General features: G+C 38.6%; 1 protein-coding gene across 1 annotated transcript in view; it reads left to right on the top strand.

Moving 5' to 3' along the window:
* The window catches only part of LOC122792381 (zinc finger protein 99-like), a 369,449-nt gene that overhangs the window by 67,493 nt on the left and 289,191 nt on the right, over positions 1 to 12,765 (top strand). Inside the window, 1 exon segment of the mRNA XM_044060167.1 lies at positions 7,965 to 8,294. Coding sequence (XP_043916102.1) covers positions 7,965 to 8,294 — 330 coding nt within the window.

Genomic DNA, 12,765 nt, shown 5'->3' with positions numbered 1-12,765 from the left:
ATTTTGTTTTTTTTGTTTGTTTTTTTTGTTACCAGAATATCCATATTCAAACATGTCCATGTTTTAAGTGTTTAACCTTTTCAAAACCTTGGCATTTTTTTACATATTTCTTCCCATAACTTATTTACTCTAGAACATTTTAAAAACACATGTTCTGTTTTTTCAAGTGCCCCGCAATGAATACATATCCTTTCTTGTTTTCTTTTGTAAGGTATGTTAGCTTTAACAGGTAGTTTAGCTACTGGTAATCTCCACAAAAAAGATCTTTATATTCATATATTTTCTTACACTACATAAATCTCATTTTAATAGCATTCTTTTTTCTCTCTCTAAATGTTTCCAAGGAAAAATAAGATAATGTTCTTTCATAATATTTAAATAGCATTCTTTCCTATTTTTCCAACAATGTTCACATTCAGTTTCCATAAGAATATTTTGTTTTGATACTCCTTCATATCTTCATTTATATAACTTTCCATTTTCCACAAAACACTTGCATTTAGTATACAAAATGTATTCTTTCAAATTCCTATTCTCTTTTTTATAACTTACTTAGGCCCTATAGAATTCAATGAAGCCTCGTAAAAAATTGGTGAATTAACCCTAATCTCCCTTCTTTTTCCTTTCCATACAAAATCCCCCTTCTAACTGGATTCAGTCTAGACTCCCATATGAACAAACATGCAATGGACATTCTCTTTTTCATAATTAGTTGAAATCATATCATATAAATACTTGCTACATAGGCTAACTTAATAATAGAATAGAATTAATCAAATACAAGTTTTGTTCTTGTATGACAATTTATATGACTTCCAAAATGTGCATATATCTGTTAATTCCAGAAAAAAATTCCCATTGTTTTTTCTTATGATCATTTCATCCAAATACTATTCCTAGTGTGTGTGTATGTATGTATATGTGTGTGTGTGTGTGTGTGTGTGTGTGTGTATATATATATATATATATATATATATATATATATATATATATATAAACCTCTACATTAAACTGTACGTCTTCTATATTTCCCATGAATCTCAAGCCTTTAGTTTTAGCCTTACTTACACATAAACCAAGTAGCTTTAAGAATTTAACATTCTGATTATCTTCCATACATTCTGTATTCTTAGTAATTAATGCTATATCATCTGCCTTTGTATCTATTATTGGTAATCATATTTCCTCCGTTATCTTAGTCTTCCATATTTGACATTCTGTTCATTTTATTGACAATTCCATTTATAACTAGAGCACATATAATGCTGCTCAATGGGAATTCTTCCATTACTCCACACCCTATTTTAATTTCCTCACGTAACCATCCATTTAGAATTAGTCTTACATTATTTATTTCATCTTGCTACTTGCCAGTTTACATATTCCTCTTTGCTCACATCAGGCACCTCTTCTTCTCTTTCCCCATCTTTTCCCTCATTGTTATATCTTTATTTCTTTCCTGTATACTAACCTGTCTTTCTTGTTCCTTTTCTATAGTTTTATCTATTTCATATACCAGATCCTGTGTACGTTCTTTCTGCAACTTCTATGTTTTCTTCACAATCCACCCATGTATGTCCCATTCTTTTAAATATTTTTTACATTTCATTTCATTTTCTTGCTTCATGCCCTGTTTTACCACAAATAAAAACATTTTCATTTGTCACCTTCATTAATCGTGTATTTATTTTCCACAGAAAAAGCATATTTTTGGTCGCCCTCTGTATTTAACAAATCTTCTGTTACCGTTAACATTAATCACACTCTGAATATGTACAGCATTATTACTTTCCATTTTCAAAATAATCCCACATTCTGAAACCCCAGTCCGTAAACTTCTGTCATTATATATTTTTGTTGTGTTCATCACATCTTCACATAGGTTCATAGGTTGGTACTGGGCTATCGACCCGAAGGCATATATTAGCCCAGCCACGTTGTGCGGTATTCACCGCCCCTTTAGTAGTTCCCTAGACCCTTGTACTAGCAGCTAGTACCCTTGGCCCCTATCTAGTAGTGCTGTTGGTGTGATCCCCGGTGTGAACTTTCTGTTTCCCATCCACTCATCAAGGTTCCTCTTGAAGAGTGATAGTGAGGGGCTCTGTCTTTTATGTAGATCGGGACCCTGTTTCATAGTAAGGGAAGTCTCTGCGAAGGGAATCTGTCCCTCCAGCATGTTCTATTCATTGTTGTGTTGAGGTTTATATCCCTAGAGCGTGTAGCTCGAGTAGATTTGGTTTTGCTAAGATGGAGAATGTTCAACAATTCTGGGTTGGACATGGCTCTGTACATTAGACAGTGATCACCTCTGAGAAAGCGGTATGCAACAGAGAACAGTCTTAGCTTTTTCAATCGTGCTGCATAGGGCAACTGTTTGAGGCCAGTAATCCTCTTGGTTAGGTACCTCTGTGGCCTCTCCAGCTGCTGGAGATGTCTAGCCAAGTACATTCCAATTGGTGCATTGTACTCAATAATGGGTCTGATAAGGGAAGAGTAGAGGGCTACCATTACATCCTTAGATCTTGATGCAAACCTTTTCGGGATCAGATGGGACACATAGAAGGATTTTCTAACCACTTTGGCAACATGGTTATCAAAGGAAAGCTGACTTATCTACTTTGGTCCCTAGATCCCTTATTTCTTCTTCAGATTTCAGGGGATTACCTCCTATGTTGTAGTTTGTGGGTACTCTGTTTTTTTCCAAAGGGGATTACTACGCATTTTTTTTGCATTTAGCTTGAGACCATGGCTTTGACACCATGCATCAGTCTCATTTAGGCCCTTCTGGAGGATCTCCATGTTGGCCGGAGACTCTGTTATAGCACCCAGTTTGCAGTCATCTGCAAACTTAGTCAGCCACAGCCCTTCCGTGTTTGCCTATACTTCTGAGAAGTATATGCCAAATAGGAGTGGCCCCAGGACAGAGCCCTGAGGCACACCACTCATTACTGGTCTGGATTCGGACATAGATCCCGCTACTCTTACTTTATGGGATCTGTCTGAGAGCCAGTTTGCGATCCATCTTGTGACGTAACTGTTTATACCCAGGCTGGTGAGCTTATCAATAATACCTGAATGGGGAATGGTGTCAAATGCTTCAGCAAGGTCAAGGTAAGCCGTGTGTACCTACTTTCCCTTATCTATAGCCTGAGTAACTGTCTCAAAGAAATCCACCAGGTTCAGGAGGCATGCTCTGCCCTTGACTAAGCCGAACTGTGTGGGGTCCAGCAACTGGAGGTTCCCAATCTCTCCATTTATGAGTTCCATAATGATTCGCTCCATAGCCTTACAGATCAGACTGGTCAGGTTTATTGGTCGGTAGTTTCCAGGGTCAGTTGTGGCCCCACCCTTGTGTAGCGGGACCACTGTTGCCATGTGCCATTCTATGGGCACATATCCTGTGGAGAGGCTGAGACTGAACAGGGTATTAAGATGTGGGGTTAATTCCTTTTGGAGTTCGCGTATGACACAGCCTGGGACCCCATCTGGTCCCATGGAGGCAGTGTTTTTAGCTTTAGATAGAGCCTTGTTAACCAACGTATCGGTAATAATTGGACTTGCACAATCCCCTGGAATGGTAATAGGCCCTGTATGTGGTGAGGGGGGGGGGGAATTTGCACTGAACCTGTCAGCCAAGATGTTGGCAATGTCAGAAGGGTCAGTGTATTTTGTTCCATATTGTACTAGCTCAGAACAGACCTGAGCGTTGCCATTTAGGTTTTTGACGTAGCCATAGAAGGCCTTATGGTTATCCTTGGCGACTTTCTTTTCAAAATTAGCTTTAGTTGACTTGATGAGGGCCCTCAATTTCTTACTAATGCTGATCAGGGATGATTTTTCTACTTGAGATTTGGCCTTTTTTTGTATAAGTCTCCTCCTTTTATTGTAAAGTTTGCTTATGGCCGGAGTCCACCAGACTGGTTTCTTCTTGCTTGAGGAAGGAGTCTTGGTTTTATTTGGGATAGCACAGTCCATGCAATCCTGAAGATGCATATAGAGTCCTTATATATTCTTTCAATTCCTCTTTTTCAACTTCTGTTCTTAATTGTAGCATAACTCTTTTTCTGTGAAATGCCTGTATGACCTATTCACTCCAAGGTTTACAGTTTCTTTTTTTCATACCATTCTAAAAAAATCTCCATAGACTGTCCTGTTTTAAAGAATATATCACTGTGTGTTTTTTTAGTAATAAGAATAAAGGCTGTTGCGTCCTTGGGTGAAACACTTAGTGGTGCAATTACAGTGTCCCAGATTTCATACCTTTCAAGTCTTTTCTCTTTCTTGCTGATTAACCGGGTCTATATTTGAACATAAGTTCAAAGTGTCGATCACTGGAAACAGCAAAAATGCCAATAATCGAATCCTGTATTCTGGGGGGCTGCGCCCCCCAATAATTATATATATCGACTCCGAAATGGCTACTACAGTGAAGAAAGGGCAAATTTCCCGATCACTATACCGCGATCTCACAAAACAGACCTTGATTATCGGCATTTTCACTGTTTCTAGCGATCAACATTTTGAACTTTCGTTCAGAAAATATAGATCCAATGTTATGATGAATTTCATCTTCACTTCCTTCACTTCTTCCATTGTTATTTCTCCCTCTTTTTTTCTTATGTGTTCTCAGCAACCTCCTCTTGTACCTTTTCCATAACTTCACCCCATGACACCGCCGCTTCACTTTTCGGTTCAGTCTGGTTAATCATTTCTTTCAAATAAACATCCCACAACCCTCCAGATTAAATTGTTGTAATAATACATCCCTGCTGGCTCTCCTCATCTTCCTTGAACAACTTCTGAAATAAATGTTCCAAGTCTGGTACCACTCCAACAATATTCCACGCCTTTATGTTGTTCGTTCCTCCCTTCTCCTTCATTGCGGACAACCTCTCTGATTCTTGCACTTCACTTAACTGCCTTTTTTGTAAAGGCTCAGTTATCTCCACATTTGCCTTCTACTTCTCGTCTGCAAGTATCATCTTCTTGCGCACACACACCATATCTCCACTTTCTCTGAGCTGCCTATGCACCCGGAACAGAAGCAGGAAGTTGAAAGCACCACCAACAATAGCGTCCCCATAATCTACTAGTAGGGGAAGTCCACTGATGCCTTGTCTAAATTGTCCCTGGTAGTATAAATACAAACTTGAGTCTCCCCTGAAAAAAGGCTCCTAGCCTAGTAAGACTAACCTGGTGAACAAACGATAAAATTAAAAATAAATAAGTAAAATATTCTGTAAGCTTCCTGTTCTCCTACATTTGGAAAGTACCAAAAAGTCAATCTTGTATTGTTTTCTTATGACCTAATGAAATTTAAAAATGGACAGTCTCCTGAACCCCTTGTCAAAGCTGCTGCTTATTTTTCAGATTTTTAATGTCACTACACACCACACACAAAAGGAAATTCAGGGAAAAAATATTGAGGTAGAACACAAAAATGAGGAAACCTACTTGCCTTGTATGGAGCTAAAAGGGGTTTACAAGTATTTCAAGTGCTCCATCAGAAAGCATTAGCCTACATTCTGACCCTTTCCTAAGCCACATAAAAAAAAACATAAAACCTTAGTTATATCAGAAAACTTGAGATGTAATAATCAATATTGCTTGTAGCTGCTAGTTAATGATACCGTATTCTGAACATGAGGCCATCATTAACATTATAGCTGACAAATTCATTTCCAGTTTTATCCCACCTAGTCGCATCATCTGCCCCCCACCTCTACCCACCAAGCTACTCCTCCTCCCACAATCTGTCATAACTAGATCTTGTCTGCATTGTCTAAAACTAAGAATGCTGCTTCCATGAGTTCAGCCAGTGTATCTTGTCTACTAACCCTTTATGAGGCAGTTTATTCTTAGCCTGCCCACTTGGTACATACCAGATGTTTGAGGACCTGAAACAGTAATATCACTAAATATGGCTGGGTCCTCTGATGTACGTCTCTGGTTCCACCTTTAAAATCATGGATAAGCATGTCATAATTGAACTTAAAAACATACAAAATCTTCAGTTCATCAATCCAAATAATTTTGGCTGTGTTAAAGGTGGAATCTGTCTCTCTTCAGCTTTGTTCATTTCTTTTATAAGGTTACTGAAGTCAAGGAAATTGGTCAGTCTTACATTCTGGTCCTGGTTAAAGTCTTTCATACAGTCACAGATTCATCTGTAATCAAAAAGCTCATCCATCTGTACATTAAACCCTGTATTGCCCATGGTATAGCTCAGTGTCTCTCTGGTGAGACACAGACACCAAGGGTTGCTAGTACATCTTCCACATTAAGTAATATTACTAGTGGTGTTCCACATGGCACCGCCTTAGGGCCCCCTTTCTGGTTTACACATTTCTTACATCAGTGACAGGGGATGTAAAATGGATATGGCTGAATGTTTGCTGGTAACTGGTCTGGGCTCAGTCTTCATGTCAGGTCATCAATGTTGCAGACAAATGCCCTTGTCCTACCTCTGTACTAGTGGGATGGCCTCCTCTTATTATATCCTGTAAGATAAGTGTAAAATATACACACTCACTCTCTCTCTCCCTATATATATATATATATATATATATATATATATATATATATATATATATATATGGGTCCCCTACTATTTACCAAGCCGATTACGACACGCGGAAGAGGAGCGAAAGGACCGACAACGCAGTTGACCGACACGCTGGAATCCCGACAGCCGGAAGACCGACAAAGGGAATGTGTAGCGACCTGGTAAGTATGCGATAGTGAGGGATTTAGGAGTAGGGAGCGGACAGGTAAGTGTGCAATAGTGAGGGATGTAGGGTTAGGGTGTGTGATAGGTGAGTGTCGTAGTGTCGGAGCTTGGGGTTAGTGGGTAAGTGAGTTAGGGTTAGGGTGCAGGTAGGGAGGTGTCTAGTGTCGAGCTTGGGGTTAGGGGTGGGTAAGTGAGTTAGGGTTAGGGTGCAGGTAGGGAGAGTGTGCGATAGTGTCGAGCTTGGGGTTAGGGGTGGGTAAGTGAGTTAGGGTTAGGGTGCAGGTAGGGAGTGTCTTGGTAGTGTCGGACCTTAGGGTTAGGGTTTGGGTTAGGGCTAGTGGATATGTCCTGTAGTGTACTGTGTTGTTTACGTGTAGTGTGTCGGTGTTATGGTGTTCGGTGTTTTGCGTTGTCGGTACTTTTTGTTGTCGGTCGTTTGGTGTCGGTGATTTATGTGTCGGAATCGTTTCGGTAAATAGTAGGGGACCCATATATATATATATATATATATATATATATATATATATATATATATATATATATATATATATATATATATATATACACACACACACACACACACACACACGCATATAATCAGTGTTATTTTGCCGAAAATGTCTGACTTAGGGTCCAAATCGCCGAAAATAGTACTGACAGTGTATCTGCCCTTTGCCCCCACTGTAGTGTAATCTCGGAGTGAGAATATTAAAGTGGGGGGGCACAGCAACCCACAAGGGGGGGTGTGGGGGGCATAGCCCCCCACAGTTTAATATTGTCTAGTATTGTTTTAAATTGAGCAGTCCCTATGAAAAGGGTAAGTAAGTAGTTCCTAACCTGAGTAGGTAGGGGGCTACGCCCCCCCCCCCACACCACCCTTCTTTAATTTTCTCACTCCGAGATTGCACTACAGTGGGGGAAAAGGGCAGATACACTGTCGGTAATATTTTCAGCAAAATGGATTTTCGACGATTTGGACCCCATATCAGAAATTTTTCGGCGAAATGTCATAGAGCCATAGATATAGATGTGTGTGTGTGTGTGTGTGTGTGTGTGTGTGTGTGTGTGTGTGTATGTGTATATATATATATATATATATATATATATATATATATATATATATATGTGTGTATATATATATATGTGTGTATGTATAGATATAGATATATAGATATATATATTGTGTGTGTGTAGCTTCATTTCTTTTTATTTTCTTTTCCCTCTTGTTTCTTAGGTAGATGGTTGTAGTTTGCAACAATACATTATACAAGAGTTTGCAAAACTGCATCAGTTTCTCCATGAAAAGGAAAAGAAACTCATTCAACAACTTAAGACAGAAGAAGAAAAAATTCTGAATGAAACTGAAGAAAACATTACCTACATTAAAAGTGCTGTTACAGCCACCAGCATTACAATGGTTGATGCCAACTTGAAGCCCCAGAAACTAGTAGTAGAGACTCCAGAAGAAAACAATTTATGCATTAAAAATGATATTATGGCCTTTCAGGAAGCAGTGCCACATGAGTCTAAAGCTGAAAAACAGGAAAGTGCTGGTTTTCTCACAGTAAGTATGCTTCCATTTTAATTTTTGTTTATAAAGTGAAATTTGTGCTTTGCAGATGATGTGCAGAAACATTTATGGTAATTATTGATCTACAAGCATTCTAAATTATGTAAAGATATATGCTTCATTTTGAATAAATTTTCTTAGAATTTTAAATTGTGTGTGTGGATATGTCAAAAACTTTGTATATGTAAATGCAGCTCTCTGATTTAGGCAGACATATGATTGAAAGTAATGTATGCTAGCAGTCACTCACTTTATTTTTCATTGTTTATTGCAGGTTACATATCAAAGGTTTACTAAATATTAAAACTAAAATTTAAGATTTACCAAGTGTTAAATACCAGTTAGGCAGAACAGACATCACTGAAACATTTGTCTATTTATTTTTTGGTTTGATTGGGAAGATGTCCTTATCGCTATTTCAATATTTATAACTTGTGGGATCTCCTGCCAAAGGTAGTCTGGACAGCATACCAAAGCCTTTGCATCCTCCTCAGGCATGTGCTGTCTGTGCAGGCATAGGGCCTAAAGGTGACATACGTATACTCCATACTCAGAACTTCTTTGCTTCCAGTCTGAATGGCACAGTTGAATGTCTGTCCAAATGCCCTTTGCTTAGCTGGTTCCTACCGAGCCATTGACCTAGAAGTGCCCCGTTGGGGTTCCTTCTTTTTCTTCCTTTACTTGTGTACTTACGGTTCATGTCATCCAGGAAGGGAAAATGTCAGTGTGTGTGTGGGGTGGCAGATTCCCCATAAAGACTGTCACGAACAGTGTTTATTCTGCAAAGGTGCATCACAAGATCATACCCCAAATGTACCGTTTGTCAGGCTTTTGTTCCCAAAACACTTCAAAGCTGTCTCTCCTCTTTATCCAGTTATCTTGAGAACTAGCATCTCAAACTTCTGGCCCAGGCTGTCCTGCCCAAATCCCTCCCTGAGCTGTCTCTTAAAAAAGCCAAAAAGTCTCTTGTCTGAGTGTGCTGCTTTCCAGCCTTCGCAGAATTTCTGTCTTGAGGTGAGTGAAGACCCTGAAGACCATCCAGTGCCTGTAACAGTTTCCTCTGCCATGGCCCAGTTGGAGACCAGCTTAGATCCCGCTTCTTGGAAATCCTCTCGGGAAATGCAAATGCTGATGCAGATGTTAAAGAGGAACCATGTCTGATCATTTCTGAAAGGCCTAGTGGCATTCCCCAGATTCCAGTTAAGGAAGAGGTCCCTGGTACCCTTACAGAGACTAGGCATGGTTCAGGAACTCCTAGGATGGTTAAAGCAGATGTCCCACTAAAGAAACTCAAAACTAAACACTTTCCTCTCGTTGCTAAGGATCCTCAGAAGGAGTGGCAGGATTTTACCCAGGGCCTGTTTAATGCCTTGATGGTCTTAAGACCACCTCCGGGAGTATCTGCTGTTGCTTTTTGTTCCAAAAGGACTAGGGAGTCTGATTCTTTAGATGAGGAAGTGGATTCAGGGGATTAGTCCTTGGCCCACTCCTCACAGATTACCTCTCCTTTGGACTATGGTTCTGTGGAAGAGGATTCCTTGAGTCCTGACTTTTACATGTTCATAGGTAAGTACTGGGTTGTCTGCCATTGCGGGCCATTTTAAGCAAAGCCAATTTCCCTTTTGATGCTCAGTTTGTCACAGTACTTTAGCAAAGCAGTTTATAAATGAAAAATGTACAATAAATTCAAGAAGTGTGTGATATGAATGTGATACAAATGGTCTACCTTGAGTGTAAGTGAACTAACTGCTGACTTGGTATAGTAAAATTGATATAGTAAAGGATTAATATACCTTATGCTGCATTTTCCCCTATTTTTGTATGTAACTATGGGAATGAGATCACTTATGACTTGTTTTTCACATTCCTTCTTGTTTATGCACAAGCTTTGTGACCCTGAGGCCCGGCAGGTAACTTGTTTTGCACATTCTTTGTAGTTTTCAGTTAACTACAGAACTAGCAGGCTTACTTAGAACATTCCTGGGCATCCGGCCAATGGCTGTGTTTTGTTTCAGCATAATCTTTGCTAATCCTATGTGCATCAACAAACATAGGCATATAAAAGATGGGACTTTCTGCTCAATCAGATAGAAGCCTCAACTGTGGAGTGGATGCACTTCCCAAGCAGTTTCCCAATAGAGACACCTGCAGTTTCCCAATAGAGACACCTGCCTGGCTGAAGCGGGGCTTTCCAGTTGAAGTGTTGGCAAGGTTTTAACTTTATCAGTGATGTATTCATTCTGTTATTTCTTGATGTACTATGATGGATTGCTTTATTTAAGTTATACTATGTTGTTTTATATGTATTCTCTAATTTTACTGTAATAAAGTGACTTTCTTTGTCTTGAACATTTCTGATCCTACTAAAATTAAACTCATTAGGCAATACAAAATGAAATCGGCAAACAGAAAAAAATCTTAATACCAGTCATAAATGCAATAAGATTAAATATATTACACTTTGTCAGATCCATACATATGGTGTATACAACGTACACCGGGATCAGCAAATAAAACCGTAGGGATGTACATCTATAAAATTTGTACAGTTTGGATTAGCACAGTGTGCAGCTATGTTTATGGTTCTACTGAAACAAGTGCTCTGATGAGCTTAACCTTGAAAATATGTAAGGAAAAAGAAATGTTACATAACTAAACAGCAAGTACTATTGTAGTGCAGTAGAATTTGGTGGCACGGTCAGTTCTACTCCGCAGGGGTCACTGACATCCTAGCAAAGAGATTTAGCTCCGTCAGGACTCCAGCAAGTAAGGCCACTAATGTACCAAATTTAGAGGGCAACCTACCCGATCTGCTGTGATCAAAGTGAAACAATCTTGACCACAATAAAGAACTCTATTTCTTTTATTTTAACAGCTCTCTATATTTTTGTCTGTATACTGTGGAAGTGGGCCAAAGTGACCACTGTTAGTGTATGAGAGCATTACAGCTTACCATGGGAACTGCAGAGCTACAAGTATCAACGGTATCCTGTGTGAGGTTTTATTTATTTTTACATACGATTTATTTTAGTACGGTATACAACTATATTGGTGTTTCCACCGAAACAAATACTCCTTTGATTCAGTATTAAAGTAATTATGTTTCAAAGAATTCTCGCCATTTATTAGGTCATAACTTTATATGTTATTATTAAGCTTATGGAGTATTTGGCAGGCAAGGGGGGACCCAACTCAGTATGTGCCAAAAGGCCCCCAAATTCTTAGTTGCAACCCTGTCTCTGTACATCTCTGATGCCTGTTTATAAAGATAGTGAAATAAACACTGATTGCAGTAATCTATTTCCAGTTGTTGATCACATACATATATGCACTGCTTCCAATGGCAACAAGCCATGTCAATAAATTCATAGTAATTATGCAAGAGTCCTTTACTTTAATATGCACACTGTGCCCAGCCTCTTGAAATTTCTCCAAAATGGGACATCATACAGTTTAAATAAACTGTCTGGTAAGCACATTGCATTGATGTTTTCAGGTATACTAACACAGCAAAAGTTGTTGAAAGTAATGATTCATAGTTGTAATAATTATAAAACAATATGAAAAATAGGCACTATTTCTTTCTTTTAGATACTGTGCTACAATGTTTCAAAGTTATGCCTGAAAAGTTGTTACATTTTCATAGTGAAACCACAGCTTGCAATGTATCCAGTTATGGCTGTAAAGGTTTCTACAAGCTTTGCTACGATGTTTCCATGTGGTCCAACCTTATGTCAAGTTGCCAATTTAAAAACCAGGACACAATTCTGCAAAGCTATACAGCTACTACAAGGTACACTCCCTACACAGAAAGTTATTTGCATGACTAACTACCCAAAAAACTTTGTATTTACCTCCCACATTTCCATCACACAACATATACATAAAAATAGTTCAGCTTAACCCTTTGAACATTTCTTCCAGTGCAGTCAATGGAATTGGTATGTTTTACTAAATTATGTATTGCATTTCTAAAGGGGGTCTCACTTTGTCCTTCTGAACCCCCTGGTGGTCAACAGACATAAACAAGCTTTAAAGAAAGAGACAAAAAATGTACAAGGTGACATTTCTCAAAATGAGGATAGTATAAAAATATTACCAAGAAAATGAAAAACAACGTAAAGACAAGTAAAGCAATCCATGACTGAAGATTAGCTACTGAATTAAAAGATAAACACAAATCCTTCTTTACTTGCATTAGAAAACTAAGAAATAACAGTCATCTGTTAACATGATATACACAAAGTATGGCAGCGTGTACATATAATTGCAGTTTTTCTCACTCCTGATGAAATATATATACTGACATAGTGTTAATTAAGGTGCCCGAAGAACAGCAGATTGTCTCGATCCAAACTAATTTCATACTCAGATGTGAACATGAGAGATGTATTAACAGAAGTCCTAATGCTATGGATGTCTAATACTGGTGAAATTTCCAAAACACTGAATGAGTTTGTCAGGA

This window comes from Protopterus annectens, chromosome 1.part2, assembly GCF_019279795.1.
Source record: "Protopterus annectens isolate FY-2018-M chromosome 1.part2, PAN1.0, whole genome shotgun sequence".
Lineage (NCBI taxonomy): Eukaryota > Metazoa > Chordata > Ceratodontiformes > Protopteridae > Protopterus > Protopterus annectens.
This window is presented reverse-complemented; position numbering and strand designations above follow the sequence as displayed.